Genomic DNA, 19,844 nt, shown 5'->3' on the forward strand with positions numbered 1-19,844 from the left:
TGGACTTGAGTTTGAAATGCGGCTCCATCTCTTCCTGGCTGTGAGAACTTGGAAAATTCGTTGATTTACCAAATTCCATTTAATCTTCTATAAGATGTGAATTATAATCTGCTTTGCAGAGTTATGTGAACTCAAAATCAGATTTTACCTGTAAAGTTCTTAAAGCAGTACTTGGCCAATGTATCCTAGGTTAGGATACTGCTGGTATTTTGTTTCCAAGATGCATGCTACTGATTTTTTTCCCATAAGAATTTTTAGCATGAAATTTATTTCAATGCATTACAGGTTTATTTTCAAAGGAAACTTAACCTAGAAATCAAGGCAAATCCCAAAAGTTATTAACTAATCTTTTCAGTTCTAATATCATTTATAGGAAAACAGGAAAAGAAAACTTGTAGAAGGAAATAGTGCAAATGGAGAAACAAACTGGGGTGAGAGAGGAGAGAATAAGGAAGGGTGAGAAGAATGAGGTGGAGAAATGGAGAGAATTTGGGAACATTGTATAGATAGGGTGATAAACAGAAATAGGCTAGAGAGATAGAACGTAGACATATAAACAGGTACAGAGATAAACAGAATTAAAATGGAAACAGTGAGAAGCTCAGTGTCTTAAAGGGAAGCTTGTCCATTGATCATATTGTAATAAATGTATATATCATGTAAAAATCCCTTTAAGCAGTACAAAATAATATCAGTTATATCAAATATTTAAAATATCTATTTTGTTTCATAGTTTTTACAATGCTACCAACCCATTGGTAACCTACTGGGGACCTGTTGATATCTCCAACTGTTTAAGTAAGTGAGCAGTTTTTCTTTATTTCTCAAGGACAAAATGACATGACCTCATGCTTCATGATTTTCATTGTCTTCGAGAATATTCTTCTGCTCTGTGATACTGTTTTCATATTAAAAGGCAAATGATTGTTTCACTTAAGACAGAAAATACTTTTTACTCTCATTTTAACTTTCTGTTCTGTAGGGGATTAAAAATAGTAAGGAAAATCTAGAGAAGACAAAACTAATGTATAAATTGATATTTGTATCAATGTTTTGTAGTTTGCATTAATTTTGAATAGCAAATATACACTAATTCAGGGATTCTGGGAATGTTTCTCTTAGAACTTTGTGTGTTCATTCATCCCTCCAAGTTATTTGTATCTTACTAAAGAGAGAAGTTAGTCTCTGCATAGAAAGAAATATTATTGCCTTGTGAATATGGGGATGAGGTATACACAGGAAAATCTCACTTTCTTGCTTCAACTGTAAAGTGAAATATTACACTCTACTTTGGATTCCTGGAAATGCTCTAAATATGCAGGTAAAACTTAGTGTTGTTTTCTTCTGCCTTTGTTTTAGAAGAAGCAAATGAAGTTGCTAACCAGATTTTAAATTTAACTGCTGATGGGCAGAACTTAACCTCAGCCAATATTACCAACATTGTGGAACAGGTCAAAAGAATTGTGAATAAAGAAGAAAACATTGATATAACACTTGGCTCAACTCTAATGAATATATTTTCTAATATCTTAAGCAGTTCAGACAGTGACTTGCTTGAGTCATCTTCTGAGTAAGTATTTTTTTTTTCCTGGAGAGTAAATTTTATTGGATAATGATGTTACATGATTTCTCACCTATCTGAATACTTTGTGCCTAGATTTCAGAATTCAAATCTCTGCAAGATGTATTGATAGTCGTTAATAGTGAAGCAAGGTCATTCACAACATGAACTTAAAAGTTCTGTGTGTTTTTTTTTTTTTGAGAAATACAATTTACAATATACATAGCCCTAGAAAGCATAAGCAGTCTTTCATTTTTTATTTGAAAATTCTAAATTTAGTTTAAAAATTATAAAATTCTAAATTTAGTTGACCAGTAGAGTTATGCATAACTGATCATTATAAGTCCACTATACTGTGAACTATGCCACTGACAGCCACAGCCACATGATTGTTGGACTTCTGAAATGAACATGCTGGGGCAGATGAAAATGTACCTGTATTTATATGATTCAATTTGTATTTAATTGCTTCATTTAATGTATTAATATTAAAATATTTAATGTTTTTCTATTTCCTTCTCTTTTACATTTCTCTGAAGAAAATTTTATATTTGTTAAAAATGTATTTTCTAACAATCTACATAATAACAATATAAACATTTTTATAGCATCTTGCAGTTCACAAAACACTTTTATCACATTATTTCCTTTGATTCTTTTTTTTTTTTTTTTTTTGAGACGGAGTCTCGTTCTGTCGCCCAGGCTGGAGTGCAGTGGCGCTATCTCGGCTCACTGCAAGCTCCGCCTCCCGGGTTCACGCCATTCTCCTGCCTCAGCCTCCCGAGTAGCTGGGACTACAGGCGCCCGCTACCACGCCCGGCTAATTTTTTGTATTTTTAGTAGAGACGGGGTTTCACCGTGTTAGCCAGGATGGTCTCGGCTAATTTTTTGTATTTTTAGTAGAGACGGGGTTTCACCGTGTTAGCCAGGATGGTCTCGATCTCCTGACCTCGTGATCCGCCCGCCTCGGCCTCCCAAAGTGCTGGGATTACAGGCGTGAGCCACCGCGCCCGGCCTCCTTTGATTCTTGATAAGCCGTAAGGTAGGGAGGATGCTTTTTCATGTCGGAAAAGAGAGGCTAAAATAAATGAAAAACAGTATTTGTTCAGGATGATTTAATTGTTAATTTTCTTTAAAGCAGATATTTCTCTTGAGGATTTATCCATCCCTGTGATTCCATATTTTAACAGATATCACTGTGGATTGGGGTAATTTTATGGGTGTTCATGTTAAGATCAGAAAATCTAAACACAATTTTATTTTGTTTGTATTTTGCCATGCAGCAAAACATGTATGTTTAAGAATCTAAAATATCGTATTACTTAATAGTGGTATTTTTTGTCGTTACTTTAGAGCTTTAAAAACAATTGATGAATTGGCCTTCAAGATAGACCTAAATAGCACATCACATGTGAATATTACAACTCGGAACTTGGCTCTCGGCGTATCATCCCTGTTACCAGGGACAAATGCAATTTCAAATTTTAGCATTGGTCTTCCAAGCAATAATGAATCGTATTTCCAGGTAATGAGCCAGTGGTTTCTTTCATTTTAATTAACTAGTTAGACATATAAAAACTTGCTGATCACTTAGCAGTTGCTGCTTCCAAGAGGTCTTGGTCCATGAAGTGGCAAGGTCTGAATGTTGGCTAAGTTTAACTAGAGCAGTAGCCATAAAGTATTGTGGGAGCTCAGAGTGGGTATGCTTTCATAATCTGGGTGACAGGGGTGGTCAGCTTACCTTCTACAAGAGGGGTTACTGGAGCTAAGCATGAGTAGGGGCCACCATACTTGGGGTGAGCATCAGTTCAGTTAGAGGAAAGAGCTTTAAGGGCCCCAAGGTGAAAAGAAGCATGGTGCATTCTCTTTGCCAGTGGTTCTCAAACTGAACATTAGAATCTTCTGGAGGAGGCTGGGCGTGGTCTCTCAAGCCTGTAATCCCAGCACTTTGGGAGGCCGAGGTGGGTGGATCACTTGAGGTCAGGAGTTTGAGACCAGGCTGGCCAACATGGTAAACCCTGTTTCTACTAAAAATACAAAAAATGTTAGCCAGGTATGGTGGTGCAGGCCTGTAATCCCAGCTATTCAGGAGGCTGAGGCACGAGAATCACTTGAACCTGGGAGGCTGAGGTTGCAGTGAGCCGGAATCATGCCACTTCCCTCCAGCCTGGGTGACAGAGCAAGACTCTGTCTCAATAGAAAAAAGAAAAAAATAATAATCTTCTGGAGGACTAGAGGACTTGTTAAAACAGATTTCTGGGACCTACTCCAGGAGTTTCTGATTTAGCAGGTCCTGGGTAGGCCCACCAAATTTGCACTTTTAGCAAGTTCCTTAGACATTGCTGGTCTAAGGATCATACTTTGAGAACCCGTGATGTAGAAGTCTGGGATAGCAGGTGACAGTACGGCTGGACACATAAGCTGGGGCTGGATTAATGGAGAACCTTTTCAACATGTTCAAGCGACACATAAGCAAAGAGTTTTCAAGTTCCTACTACATGCCAGGCACTATTAGCCACCAGAGCAAACAAAACGAATGAAGCATTGTCCTTGACCTGGGAGAGTATAGTATGTGAAGCACAATATATCTTTTAACTGTGGAGATAGAACAAACTGAAAATATAAAAAGCCTGAAATCAGGATACAGGCAAGACCTTTTTTCTCCATTAGACTAGGGGCTCTTTTGGGTAATTCTTTTTCACATTTTAAGAGTAAAACTCAGTCAACCTCAGTCTCATTCCAAGACAATTTGCAGGAAAGCATTCTTTGTCCTTGAGCTATGGTTTCAGGAAAAATGCTATCTGAGAGTGTTCATAAAATTTTAATGCAGTCTGAAATCAACAAGTTAACTTCAGTCTCTTTCTCTTTCTCTCTCCCTTGCCCCTTCCTCCCATAGTTATTATCTTTCACTACGTGTTTTGAGAAAACCTCAAAATCTGCTGCTGGTAAATCTAATTCTTATACTTGAAAATGTTGACTGATTTATAGATTTCTTCCTATGTCTTAATTAAAATCAATGCATTTTCTCCTTTGGCACACATGTAAAACCCAAATGAGATCTACAGCTTTGTGTGTAGGGGTTTATCCAGGAGTTGCAGTGACTACTGTAGATACAAAGGGAAGTCCTGGTACTGGCTAATTTGAACTTGCAATTGTTCACTCGCCTAACTATACATGTGGAATAAAGTTATTACCATTCAATTATGATTACTTGACCAATATATCTGTGTGTGTGTGTGACAGATGGATTTTGAGAGTGGACAAGTGGATCCACTGGCATCTGTAATTTTGCCTCCAAACTTACTTGAGAATTTAAGTCAAGAAGATTCTGTATTAGTTAGAAGAGCACAGTTTACTTTCTTCAACAAAACTGGACTTTTCCAGGTAAGCACATTCATTAAATTATTGTTTTTCAACTGCAAATGAAGTTTCTTTGCTCAAAGGAAAACAAAACTTTAGATTCTGTTGAAATATATCAGAAGGTTTAGAAAAATTTACTGTGTTTTCAAAACTGAAAATTTTTAATATAATTGTTTAAATATTTTATTTCAGATAATATGCTAATTAACAAGTTGTAGGTACTTCAGTTTTTAAAATAATTCAAGTATTAGGCTAAGGCTTGCATTAAACAATTAGAAATTGAATTAGTGAAGAAATGACCGTTTATTATTACTTTTATTAAATATTTTATACTCTCCAATCATTTAGGCCTTTACAGTTAAAGAAATTGCGCACCAAAGGAAAGGGTTTTTTTTTTTTCTTTAATTTAGCAGTAAGCACTGTTTACATAATGAGCAGCATTCTTGGCTTTAATCAGTTTTCCCATTAGTATTTCAAGTGACCTTTGGTCTTTACACATCCGCAGAGTAAGATGGAATTGTGCTAAGCACATATTATCATTTTTATTGGCATCATTTCTAGATTCTAGAAGGCCCACTGCCAGCAAACACTGGTGACCTCTGTTTGCCTTTACAAGTACAACCTGATCGAGAGCAGGTTCGCTGGGCCCTTTTTAAAAAATAAAACTTATCTATTAAATTCAAGATATCATTGCATATTGAACAATGTGACTTATATAAGAGAAAATAGCAAGTCTCAAGGCCAGAGAATTGTTTCTAATGGATCTGCCTTTATATGTCATGTGTAGAGGAGCAGCCAAGTAGAGATATAGTCAAGGAAAAATAATACCATGGAATCCTTGACAGTAGTTAATTCCAAAATTTAAAAATTTTATCAACAAATGTTTTAGGAACCAGCTCTATACAAATTTGGTGATTTATTTGAATGCAATTTATATATTTTGTATAAAATGTGTAATTTATCCTGAAAGATTTAATAGCTATAAACATGTACAACTGCAGTTTTAAAAATTATGGTAATTTGAAGTGTATGACAATGTTACCTTAAAACCAATATAAAAATGCAGCAAAACATGTATGTATGTAGGTGCCACAAAATGTGAATGGTACAGAAATGGGGTCCAGTGCAGGGAGAAGGTTTAGCCCTGCACTCTTAGATTTGCAAGCATCTGTCATTGTTTTGAGTCTTCTCCATATCATGTTTCCTTCTCCTTTGGTATTTCTCTACCAAAGTTGTTATTAGGAAGCATATCTGGCCAGGCGCAGTGCCTCGTGCCTGTAATCGTAGCACTTTGGGAGGCTGAGGAGGGAGGATTGCTTGAGACCAAGAGTTCAAGGCCAATCAAGCCAACATAGTGAGACCCGTCTCTTCAAAAAAAAAAAAAAAAGGAAGCATATGTTCAGTTTCTAAAGTTAATTTACAGGAGAATGAAAAAACTTTAAAGGTTCTGTGGTGCTCGCCTATCATAGAGGGCAAGGTACGATGGTGATGGTGTTTTTTTGTGTTTTACTGAAAGGCTGGGTATCAGCAGCTAATAGCTGAGTTTAATAATGACCACCACACAAAATTAACAAAAAGCTATATTCTGGATGCTGAGTTTTATTTGGAATTTATTCTGTGATTATTCCAAAACAACTGATTTGTAAGCTATGATATAAAGAGAAATTCAGGAGACTTGACAAGAAATACAAGGGAAAGAAAAAAATAGAGATGAACTTGCAGAATAGAATGCTTATTGGTCCAAACCATTTTATGGGACAGATTTGATTTCCTGACAGCCTTATTGCTTAAGTGAAATCCGCAGATGCTGGCAAGTATACAATCAGAGAAGAAGGTAGAAGTCCTGGATGGGACTTGAATCCAGTATTACTTTTAGGTATAAGTTAGTAAACATGTCAGGCTGTTGGCATGGATGTGAAAGATGTCTTGCTTTTTATTTTTCACACCGTATTTTCTTCATACTTCTCTGAAAGAAAACAACATCTATTTTCTAAAGTAGGGAAATGATCTAATTGTTTCACAGCTTTTTATGAGTTTATATTATTTATGAGTCTGCATTGTTTCAGATGTTAACTGGCTGACATCAGTCACCACAATCAAGAATGTAGTTTTATGAACTCAGTCTTACAATATTGGCTCCCAACATTCCCTCAATGTATTTATTATAATAAGGGAAATAGCAAACCTCCTTCAGGAAAGCCAGCAACTTGATGTGATAAACAGGATGTTCTAGAACTGAAGATCTTAAGTGTAAAAATTGCTGACAGTTTGCTTATTTTGGAGCACCAAAGTAAAATAAAAGTGTGTACTTCTGACTGATACACGCAATTTTTTTTTCTTTAAAAGGATGTAGGACCCCAAAGAAAAACCTTAGTGAGTTATGTGATGGCGTGCAGTATTGGAAACATTACTATCCAGAATCTGAAGGATCCTGTTCAAATAAAAATCAAACATACAAGAACTCAGGTAAGAAAACGCTCCCAATAGCATTTGGACAGAAGTGGACTATTTAAGATACTAGTGGGGCCTTTTTTTCTACATGTTAAAAAGTAACTGACCCTTTTTTTGTGGAGTAGGGCCCAGTTTTCTATAAAGAGAGAACAACTGATCAGGTAGTGCTTTAAAGTCACAGTAAATTGAAGCAGCTGGAGAGGTTAGTCTTATCTAGGACTCAATAATCAGAAAGAGAAGGGAAGTGAAGAGAAGGGCTTCTATTTTTCAGATATAACATATATTGCTTCAGATAAATTAGATGCATATGTAGTTGCACAATTCTGCCAATAGAGGTTTTGGTTGTTTCTTTGTATTTCTGTGTATATTTGCAAAGATAACTGCAACTGGGAAAGCCAACAAAGAAACAGGGGAGGGTGGACTTATTTTTTGAGAGGTTAGCAGTGGTTAGTCTTTGCAAATGTTGCTTTTCTTGTTGCTTCATTACCCTTGTCATCTGTTTGTTTGATAAAATTAGATGGAAGTTCTCATTGTCTCAGATGGCCCAAGAACAGGTTTTTCTCACTTTTCTAAAGGGCCCTCATCATGATTCTGCCATTTATTAGATAGGCAGGAAGACAGGCCGGAAATGAGTGTGCTCAGGATTGAAAGCCAAGTCACCTAAGATCTAGCCTTCTTTGCCACGAACCGTCTTAGACTTCCGTGTTCAACACTTTGGCTTCCTTTGTTTCAGCCCCTTCATTCATAAAGGACGATTTTTAAAAACTGTGGAACATACATAATATAAATGTATCATCTTAATCATTTTTAAGTGTACAGTTCAATAGCATTAAGTGTGTTCACATTGTTATGCAGCCATCACCACTATCCATCTCCCCATTTGAAACTGTCCTCCCATTAAATACCCATTCCCTGTTCTCTCCTTTCAATAGCACCTGGCAACCACCATCCTACTTTCTGTCTCTTAATTTCACTACTCTAAGTACCTCATATAAGTGGAAACATACAGTGTTTGTCCTTTGTGACTGGCTTATTTCATAGCACAGTGCCTTCAAGGTTTATCCATGTTGTAGCATCTGTCAGAATTGACTTCTGTTTTAAGGCTGAAGAGTATTTCATTGTATGTATATACTAGATTTTGTTTGTCTATTCCTCCATTGATAGATGCTTGGGTTGCTTCTACTTTTTGGCTCTTGTGAATAATGCTACTGTGAGCATGAGTCTACAGATATCTTGTCGAGTCCTTGTTTTCAATTTGTCTATGTAAATACCCAGACATAAAGGAGAATTTTGAAGATGATGTGAAATTGTAGTGTCAAGAGCTTTTCTAAATGCTAAGAATGAGAGTAGAATCAATATACTTAATGATGGGACATTTGTAGTAACCTACAGATAAATGAGTAGGTAGTATGATTCCTTATGAGGTTAGAGTTGATTTTCGCTTGAAGTCTCTATGGGAGAGAAGAAGATCCCCCTGAATTGCCTACATTTTCAGGTTGAATAGGCATGTTAATACTAATCTATTTCTTTGTGAAACCCTTTGTGTTTTTATTCTTTTGCCATATTTAAATCATGGCATTTTAAACACAATTTCACATGTTTATTCTTATGTTAATATAGGAAGTGCATCATCCCATCTGTGCCTTCTGGGATCTGAACAAAAACAGTAAGTTTTAAAATATTGGTTGTCTTAATATAGATAACAACTGAATTTTAAACATTGTTAGACACCCCCATTTCCTTTAATTCCACCCCAAACCAGAGTGAGTCACAATGTAAGTGTAAATGGCAAATGAGCTGCAAAGTTAGTTTAGGTAGCTTGGGAAGTCAGTTCTAATTTCTGTAACTTTTTAGTCATTGCAAGAAGAAATAGGCAGACTTCACTGTGTTTTCTTTCATTTTTCAGTTGAACAACCTCTTTGACATCAGTTATTTATAAAATACAGCATACAATTTTATTGCTACTTTTGATGAAAGTAGACTTGCACTTAATCTCATTCTTCTAAGACACAGTTGAGGGGATTATTTGATATGTGTAAGGCAGACAATTTGAAATCCAGCTTCCAGACCTCCAGTTATGAGGGAGGTGAGAAGCTGACTGAAGGAATGTAAATATAGAAATTGTTATAATGGACATATATTACTTGAAAGAGATGAACAGCCTGCAGAATTAGATTTGACAATCAAGAAAGGAAGGCAAAATTAAGGGATGAATCAATCAGTAGGCATAAGGTGTTAAATCTCTTTGAAAGGAAGTACAAATAAAGAAGCTTCTTCTGTTTGTCCCCTTGTGAGGATTATTGTGGCCAGATTCATTCTGATATAAATGCAGGGTACTTTGCTGATGAAAACAGCCTGAAAAGGGCAAAAACTTCTTTTTTTGATAGTCCTTGTCACAGCAAGACAGGAGTTTTTTGGTGGAGGGGTTTAGTTGCATAATTTTGAGAAGATCTTTACTCATTTACCTAGTTAAAAGTATCACTTTATTATCTTAAAATATTATTTAAATAAATGGATTCAATACATTGACAATATGCATTGCTCATATTCCATTTTATACCATGAAAGTCAAATAAGGTGGTTTCAAGCCATTTACAATCAGTTACTACCATTCATGATTTTTGTATACATAAATGGCACATTCTAAGAAAGCAAACCTTCTTTGTTCTTATGTCTTCATGAAAATGTAGATTAACCCTCAGAAAAAAATTATTGGTTCATTAGTGTGTAGTGTATTTGAAAATGAGTCTTCTTTTTATGGAAGTTCATTTTAAAATATGTTAAAAATTAAACTTGAATCAAACATTTGTGGAACTCTCAAGTTTGAACCTACTGATTAGATCACCTCTAACTGCCCACCCAGAGCTAACATTTGATGATTCTAGGAATCCAAATTATTCTAAGCATTGAAAACTTTCATAATGGTATCCATTTTACAGATAAACTCTGTATGGCAGAAGAGACTGAGGCAAATTTCTGTATAGAAGGTCTCATCCATTATAGAGAAGAAACTGACCTGCTGTTTTCAAACTGTTTGTTGATTCCTTCAACAGAAAGTTTTGGAGGATGGAACACGTCAGGATGTGTTGCACACAGAGATTCAGATGCAAGTGAGACAGTCTGCCTGTGTAACCACTTCACACACTTTGGAGTTCTGATGGTAAGGGGGGAATTTCTAAGCTCATTTTGACATGCTGTAACTTTGGATGGCATACTCCTTTTTTGTATGTATTTTTAGATTATGTATTTTGGGAATTATTTCCTGATAGTTTTCATCTGTACCGTGAATCCTAATTCTTAATAAAGAATCTAATTAGCAAAGATCACATATTAAAAATATGTGAAAGTAATTATAGAAAAGAACTTTCTCCCTTTTTTTCCTGTAGCATTAACAGTGATGATAAATAATCCCAGAAACAAGAAAATCCTCATGAAACTTTTTAATTAAGAGAGAAACAGAGTCAAAGAGATGAACGGGGAGACAAGTGGGAGGAGGGAGAGAAAGTTAAAGAAGAAAATGTTGGGTGTTACTAACATGGAAGGAAATTGTGAATAGTGTAATCAAAAAAATTTTTCTTATGTTGTCACTCATTCAATATATTTGAACGTTGCTTTGTACCTGGTACTGCACCGAGTGATCTCCCTCCTAGAGATTGCAGTTTGTTAGGACAGACTAGTGACTAGGGTTAGAATGGAGACTTCAGAGCTGCAAGAGAGATAATGGTTATGATGTTTCTGTCACTCTTAGGCCTCTATATCATTCTTTCCTTCCTTCTTCCATGCCCCTGTTTTATCTTATTAGCCAGCTTGCCAAACAGTTTTAAACAAAATTAGATTGCGTCAATGTGTTTTTCTTATCCCACCAAATTTTGAGACGCACCACGCATCCAGCGACTTCTTTGAACTCATCCATAGATTTATACCTTTCCCTTTTATCCAGTTTACCTGTGATTTTGCAAACACTTTTCTGGTCTCCAGGGTATGCTCTGGGTTGTAGCATAGCCTTTGTTTCTGTTTGGTTTTCATAAAGGGACCAAACCACATTTGTTTTTTAATAGGAGATAGGAGTGATGTGAGCTGAGGCAATAAAGCTTTTCAAATTAGAATCACAGACGTCAGGTTTTGTTTATTCCCGCCTTTAAATCTTGCACCCTTCTTCCTGTGGGGACTGGGAGGAAGCCGTGAGGATCTGTGGGATGTAGTATTTGGCTCACGAATCTACTCAGCCTATGTAAATGGCCATTGTCATATGGCAACCCTGCAAGTTGTAATTTTCCTGACAATCAAGTACATAAATGCTCTGTGGAATAAGAACAAGTCATTTAAAAAGGTGATAAATCATAGAAGACACCTTTTTAACTATCTAAAATACAAATATTTTCCTTTTGCTGTCAAAGCATGAAAATGAACAATTAACTATTGCATGTTTTCCTTAAGTAATTATAAAAGAAAATTCAGTTTCCTTCCATGTTCTCTTTTTTGCAAAAGTGATAGCAGGCATTCTTTCAAAGAACACTTATTTTTTGTGATTACTCATTCAGGTATGTAAGCTTTAGCTTAATTCATTTAAATATTTCAACTATGTGCATGTTGTAAGTCTGGTATTAAATAAATAGATAACAGTAACAAAATTTACTCTTCAGAGATGATTTATATGAAGCCAGAGTTTGCCTGCCCACGACTTCATATGGCCAGTTCCTTCATATATTGTCTAAATTTTATTGTGAGTTTGTAATTACGTATTATTTTTTCTGCTGCTATCTGATTGAATGGTTAATTTTATGTATATATATATGTGAAGATAAGCATCATTCATGCTCTCTTTCCATTTTCTACCTTGTCTGTTTTTGTAATATTAAAAATTGCTGGTAGAAAATCTTTTCAAAACATATCCTTTTTGGTGATGTTCTCTTACCTTTTCAGTTTTTCCAGACCACCAAGACTTTGTTAAGAGTTTTTCTTGACTTAGAAACTCTTTATTCACTTGTATAAGATATTCCCAGAGTCTGCATTGTCCCATGACACATTCACCAGTTCACCATATGAGATGCTAAAACAATGTACCTCATACCTATAATTATATCTTCTGGTCTACAAATATTTCAAGAATTTAATGTCTTCTGCTACATTTCTTTGTACTAAAACTGGCTTTCATGAAGATTAGTACATTTTCATATTGGCTATATCATAAAAGTTTTCATATTTTCATTCTCTAAAAGAACAAAACAACATGAAATTGTGTATAAATCTGTAAACAAATCCGTAAGCAGCCTTATTTAATTTCTATTTGAAATTCTGGATTTAATTGTGATTTGCAAGTCATAGGTTTTTCAAGAATTTGTGACACATCACTTGGCAATCTCTCAAAACCATGATTCATCTCTCTGGGCTGATGAATCATTGGTTGAGGTAGCCTATCTGTGAATCAAGTGGCACCAACTCAAACCCCATCCCATGTACCCTGGGTGCCCCGTGTTCTCCCAGTGTTTTAAGGGATTCCTGGGATAAGAAGATAGGGGGAGCCCCCTCAGACTCTGAGCCTCTGCTTCTACTGAATTCCATCACTTCGTGCATGGCTTGATGTTGCAGAGATACTGTACCTGTTCTTTACTGCATCAGTGAAACCTGAAACTAACCCACATTTCTTTATCACACACACACACACACACACACACACACACACACAACTTAAGGCCTGTGTGTGAGTAGCAGATTTTATTGGCATTTTGATGACAGTTAAAGACAATTTACATATAGAAGGAAAAATCATAAACATTTTCTCCATAATTTAAAACCTAAAAGTTTACACTAGATATTCAATACATCCCTTCTCTAAGAACACTCCATTTTTGTTCATCTACATAAAGGAGGTACTTTTCTCCTCCAACCAGGATTGAGTGATTGGTCTTACCTCAAGATTTATTCCTATCCCAATCCCCCATTTAAGGCAGAAAAGAAAGATTTTTCTACCAAGTCCAGACTTTGTAAGTCTCCCTTAGCACATTGAAATTAATACTTTATATTAATACACTGGAAAGTATTTACTTCTTTCCACTCCACAACAGCCCCAAATAATTTAAATTTTATCCTTTCAGTACTATAGGAATAAAAAAGTCTATGACCCCCAAAAGTCTTAATGGCATCTCAATTATGAAAATAAAGACTGTCCCACCTCATACATACCAAGCATTGAAATAACCAGGGTTAGGAGCCTCCGCACCACCCTTAGAGCCTGGCAGTCACAGCACCAGCACCAGCCTCTGGCTGAGCTCCTTGCTACCTGGCAAGGAACCTAAAGGCTTGAGGGTTTGGCCCTATAGACTACTGTGGTCTCCATTTGAACTGGTGCCCCAAGCCCTGCAACTGTTAGGAATGGGTCTGATGGTTTATTATGCAAGGCAACCGTCTCCTCTCCAATTTCTGTTGAGGGTCCTGGTGGTTTTGATCTTCAGGTTATACCGGTGTGCAGAAAGCTTGGGAAAGAAGGTAATGATGAAAAACAATGTGTAACGACTTCCAGAAGTAATGCTGCATTTTTTCTTTTATTTATTGATCGAAAATAATATAATAAATGGAAATTTTAATATTGATTTACACTGTTGGTTTTAGCCCCTGAGAGTAAGCTGCTCTAATGTTAACAGTGAACTTTCTAGTGAAACAGAGAACCATTCTCATGAGAAGAGAGTTTCTTACAGCTGCTTGCCATGTTTTATTTAGGACCTTCCAAGAAGTGCCTCACAGTTAGATGCAAGAAACACTAAAGTCCTCACTTTCATCAGCTATATTGGGTGTGGAATATCTGCTATTTTTTCAGCAGCAACTCTCCTGACATATGTTGCTTTTGAGTAAGTATATTTTTAATCTGCCAAACCCATTGCTAACTGTTCCAAATGTGAATAAGAAAATTGCCTTGGCTTTGAAAAACATTTATACACTGTAGGGTGGTTGAACGTTAATGTTCATGTTTCTCATAAAATATATTATGTAACATGAATTTTCCAGCTATAGAATTTTAATTTATAATTGCTGTATTTCTATTTATAAAATGCATTCAAATCTGTTAGAAATGATTAACATTTAAGTAAGTAAAAATTATATAAGGTGCTTTCTGTATTGTAAAACATGAAAACGTTTGTTTTATAATCTTATAAAATTAGTCATGAAACAATTTTTTTAAGATCCTTAACTCATTAAAAATCAAAAAGGTTCAAATAATTTAGGGAAATTATTTTTTAAGAAAAATGTCATTCTTACAACTCTAGAATTTTTCCTGGGTTAAAAAAAAATTCAGTTGAAGCCCAACTGGGAATTGTATAAACAATTGGAAATAATTTTGAAGTAAACTAATATTTTTAAAGTCTTTATAAGTTGCCAAATACTCCTAAATATCCTTAGCCCCTCCTTTTAGCAGAACCACATCGGAAAGGTGGTGCTACTTATCTCATTGCAGGGTTGTATAAGATATGAATTTATACAGGCCTGTGCTGAAAAGATTGATATACGGTATTAGTTCTCTCATAGATGCCTTTTTTCATTTTTTAGGAAATTGCGAAGGGATTATCCCTCCAAAATCTTGATGAACCTGAGCACAGCCCTGCTGTTCCTGAATCTGCTCTTCCTCCTAGATGGCTGGATCACCTCCTTCAATGTGGATGGACTTTGCATTGCTGTTGCAGTCCTGTTGCATTTCTTCCTTCTGGCAACCTTTACCTGGATGGGGCTAGAAGCAATTCACATGTACATTGCTCTAGTTAAAGTATTTAACACTTACATTCGCCGATACATTCTAAAATTCTGCATCATTGGCTGGGGTAAGCCTCTTAAAATTTTTTTGGTTTTGTTTTTCCCTCATGAAAATTGCCAGATTCTCATAGGAAAAAATCTTATTTAAAAAAAATAGTACCATTAAGAGGAACCTCAAAATTGTGAATGGCATGGATTAGATATACATAGCCTAAGGAAGGGACATCTTCACAACTTTATTTTTTAAAACTCATCAACAGCACTCACTATATACACGAGTAAAGGAAAAGCCCTCACTCCCTGAGTCACCACAAACTTATTTCCTGAGCCCAGAGCCAGCCCACCCAAGTCTGAAGAAGCAGCTGGCAGACAGTGATGTCTTTTCCATGATGCTTTAAAATACAAAGGCCAGCTCAGACGGCTAGTTACACTCATCCCCAGACACATGCCTATGTCTTGGAAACCAAAAAAGAATGTTATTCTTGCGTGTGCAACCAGAATACTTATAGGATTATTGCCTTGAACTTTTTGTAATGAGTCCTCAGTCAGACATAGGTGGTTGTATTAACCTGTTTGAGATCTTCTATTGTGCTCCCTTGTTTTTGCAGGCTTCATATTGAGCCAGGCATTTTAGAGCTTTCTCACAGATCTGTTTCAGATGGAAATATAAGTGAGAGATATTTTCAAGACCTTCAAAACCACCTCAGGAGGCAATAAGCACACTCTTCAGAGACCTGGGATGCCTGCCATAGCATTTCCCCACTGAAATATACATGGAAATACTTTATTCAATCTCTGGGGAGAGAAGGCTACAAAGACTTTATAGCCCCCTTGCTTTTCCTCCACTTTTTCTAAAGAGTTTTCTTTATATAGAAGGAGGCAAAATAGGCTGTAATGACCTTGTCTGCCTAAACTCTGCCAGTCTAACAAGGCTTAATTAATGAAACCACATTCACTAGTGCTAGATTTGATACAAATCAGGTTTAGTTTTCCAGTGAGTCCCACTAAGCAAACAGAATTTTATTTAAATATCTGTCATTTAAGAGTAGGTTTGGATTGTTGCCAGTTAGAGTTGGACATTGAACCCCAAGGAGGGGATTTTGTTGTTAACCAAGTTGCCATTTCTAAGAAGTTTGAATCTGGGATATGGAATGTTGGCTTGCTTGCATTTCTCTTCTTTTCATTTCTTTTCTTTACATTTCATTAGCAGTCTTATGAAGCAGTTTCAGATGCTTCATAAGAGTTTGTGTCATGGTGTTTTTGTAACAGGTTTGCCTGCCTTAGTGGTGTCAGTTGTTCTAGCGAGCAGAAACAACAATGAAGTCTATGGAAAAGAAAGTTATGGGAAAGAAAAAGGTGATGAATTGTAAGTAATAAAAACTTTTTGTGATGAGTAGATATCCTTTGTTTCCTAAATTTTAGCATTAATTTCCATGCCAATAACAAGGCTTTCATTTTAAAAGGTTGATGTTTATTCGCATGACTGCCAAAATCTCTGCTACACCACAGATTAATTCAGTTGAATGCCCTGAAATGTTTGAGACACTTTTTCATATTAACATTGTACTCTGTCATATGGAGGAATTGAGAAAATGCCTAAGACAGTTTTTTAGCCTCAGAAGACCCATTCTATTTCAGAAGATTTCATAACACTCTCACCTCCTCAAACCCACCCACATCTTCAAGAGAGTTAAATAGCAGTATCAGACAGAGAGTGAATGATTCATTGCCAATGGGAGTGTTATGTAGAAATTTAGAGAATGGAGAAATCAGCATGTTCTTAAACAATTTCGAAAGTTCTCTTCAGATTGTGAGATCATTGAGATTAAGGGTTTTATATTGTTCAGTTTGGGCAGTTACCGATCTCCTATTTTATTAATCCACCATGAGTACTCAATAAATATATGTTGATTGAAAAAATTACTGAATGAATAAAGAGCCTATTTCTGAAATGGGACCCATGATGCCACATATCTATGCATATCTCATGGATGGATAACATTTACATCGGCTGGGCGCAGCGGCTTACACCTATAATCCCAGCACTTTAGGAGGCCGAGCTGGGTATATCACCTGAGGTCAGAAGTTCGAGATCAGCCTGGCCAACATGGCGAAACCCCATCTCTATTAAAAATACAAAAATTAGCTGGGCATGGTGGTGCATAGCTATAATCCCAGCTACTACTCGGGAGGCTGAGGCAGGAGAATCATTTGAATCTGGGAGGCGGAAGTTGCAGTGAGCCAAGATTGCACCATGAACTCCAGCCTGGGCAACAGAGTGAGACTCCATCTAAAAAAAAAAAAAAAAAACCCACTTACATCCAATCACTTATCCAATCTCTGTCCCATTTCTTCACAGTCTTGCCATCTCTTATATTTGTAAAGTGGCACTCAAAAGACCCCACAAGAACTAGGGAAAAATAATGGGGCTAGGTGAGGAATTCCAGAATTTTAGAAGAACTTCTGTGTGTAAAAGAAACGTTAGCTCTAGGGACAAGCAACATTATTCCAGGGACATTTATAACAACATACATTAAAAGTAGAAATTAATAAATAATTTCTAAATAAGAGAATTTTAGAAGTATGTTCATCAACTCATACAGAACCTTAAAGTACCATTTAGTAAACTGCTATACCATTAGGACATTTCATTTATTGATAATTTACTGTATGCCAGAATCACGTTAGTTTCTAGAATTCAAAGATGTGCAGGACAGCTTTTGCCTTTGTGGAGGTTATGTTCCAACATGGAAGATATGGCCCAGAATAATAACCATTTGTGCTAGAATTTCAAGATGAATTTAGTTGCTTTAAATCATTTATTCAATTTTTGAGGTGTCTTAAGAATTCCTATAGCGTCAATTAGGCACTAGGACATCTACAAATTATATTATTTGACAACTTTGCATATAGTACAGTTTTAAAATTTCTTTAATCTACTATCCAATATATATATTATAAGTATCAAGTATCTTCTCCATCTCACTGGGATATTTTGTAATCATTGTAAGCTACGTAATTGTACATGACAACCATCTGTATATTAATCTCAATTATAATAAGGTCTTGCCTCATCTACAGCAATGATAGTAGTAATTATTTTGCCATAATAACAAACTCACAACTAGTTGTGACTTAAGTAAGTAGGAGTTTACTCTTTGCACATGACAAGAAACATGGTAGTGGCAATCACTGGCATGGATTTTGTGGCTAAAAATGTCAGGGCCAACAACTCTGCAGCAGGCTTGACCTCTCTGTCATTGGACAGAAGATGCTGGCTGCAGCTCCATAGCTCACTTGCACGTTTGAAGCAGGAAGAAGGAATAAGGACCTTGCCAGTTGAGTCTACCACTAATAGCTCTTCCAAAAATCCTTTGGCAGACTTCTACTTCCATATCACTTTATAAAATGATGTCATACAGCCACTCCTTAAATACAAAGGAGACCAAAAATTAGTTTTTAAATTTCCCATTCTCAGTGTACAGGCACCCAAAGGAAAAGGAGGTTAGACATGGCTTGGAACAAGTCAACCAAGAGTGTTTTCATATCAACTCAGAAATCAGGAAGCAACCTTGTCTTCTTTGTAATATTGGCTTACCTAGATATTAAGACAATGGCCATCCAAAAACAAATGAACAAAAGACCTATGAAGAGATTGAAGAAGAAACTGAGGTCCAAGGAAGTAAAGTGGCTTTCTAAAGACATTTGAGAGGAAAATCTGCAGTAGCCCAAACTAAGCTGAGAAAAGTCTTAGGTAAACAGGACATGGTAATAAATCTTTTTTTCTTTCTCATTTCTTCTTTTTTAAGCTGTTGGATTCAAGATCCAGTCATATTTTATGTGACCTGTGCTGGGTATTTTGGAGTCATGTTTTTTCTGAACATTGCCATGTTCATTGTGGTAATGGTGCAGATCTGTGGGAGGAATGGCAAGAGAAGCAACCGGACCCTGAGAGAAGAAGTGTTAAGGAACCTGCGCAGTGTGGTTAGCTTGACCTTTCTGTTGGGCATGACATGGGGTTTTGCATTCTTTGCCTGGGGACCCTTAAATATCCCCTTCATGTACCTCTTCTCCATCTTCAATTCATTACAAGGTAAGATAAATTGTACATGAATAGTCTCTGCTTTCTAATTTTGTCATATTTGCAAGCAGCTTCACTTTTGGACAGATGCCATGTTAAGTTTCTGTGTCACTATTTCAAGTGCTGAATATAGTTCCATGTGCAGTGTGGTCACTTGTTAAAAGGGTCTTGAATAGATAAATGAGGTAGAATGTTAATTTTGCCTTTTTATCAGTGGTATATCCCAAGCACCTAGAACACTGTACCTGGCAGATAGTAGGTACTCCATAAATGCATATTATTTCATGAATGAATATGGAGCAAGGGAAGTATCTAGCTGAGAACCAAACGGGGAGTTTAAAGGGATGCACAGACAAGTTACCTTCTTCACAGTTTTGCTGAATGTTGGTCCTCTTCATACATCCTGTCCCCTGTAGATTTACCGTTGATGGCCAGAAGAATTTTTAGAGTCTATGTAAGAACAGTAGCAGTTCACCTTGATTTTTTGGGTCCTTTGATTTCAGAATAAATACCAACACTCTAGTTCAGGAACTTTTATCTTTTTATGAGAAATATTGAACTTTTCACAGTTAGTTCAACAATTCAACAAACATTTGTCAATGGTCTGCTTTGCATAAAAATACCAGGCTTCCTTCAAAGAGCTTGCAG

The 19,844-nt window shown here is 36.2% G+C and overlaps 1 protein-coding gene across 11 annotated transcripts in view; it reads left to right on the plus strand.

Annotated features, from left to right (window-relative positions):
- The window catches only part of ADGRG6 (adhesion G protein-coupled receptor G6), a 147,937-nt gene that overhangs the window by 99,682 nt on the left and 28,411 nt on the right, over positions 1-19,844 (plus strand). For all 11 annotated transcript variants that reach the window (XR_001718782.4, XM_016956398.4, XM_009452115.5 and 8 more), the window contains 11 exons: positions 734-798; positions 1,360-1,570; positions 2,915-3,086; positions 4,805-4,945; positions 7,268-7,387; positions 8,993-9,038; positions 10,426-10,532; positions 14,090-14,217; positions 14,915-15,183; positions 16,385-16,481; positions 18,925-19,208. Coding sequence is in view for 10 of the 11 variants with exons in the window: in XM_016956398.4 (XP_016811887.1) it covers positions 734-798; positions 1,360-1,570; positions 2,915-3,086; positions 4,805-4,945; positions 7,268-7,387; positions 8,993-9,038; positions 10,426-10,532; positions 14,090-14,217; positions 14,915-15,183; positions 16,385-16,481; positions 18,925-19,208 (1,640 nt within the window). In the remaining variant the exon portion in view is untranslated. The remainder of the gene's footprint in view (positions 1-733; positions 799-1,359; positions 1,571-2,914; positions 3,087-4,804; positions 4,946-7,267; positions 7,388-8,992; positions 9,039-10,425; positions 10,533-14,089; positions 14,218-14,914; positions 15,184-16,384; positions 16,482-18,924; positions 19,209-19,844) is intronic.

Source organism: Pan troglodytes, chromosome 5 (genome assembly GCF_028858775.2).
Source record: "Pan troglodytes isolate AG18354 chromosome 5, NHGRI_mPanTro3-v2.0_pri, whole genome shotgun sequence".
NCBI classification, from domain to species: Eukaryota; Metazoa; Chordata; class Mammalia; order Primates; family Hominidae; genus Pan; species Pan troglodytes.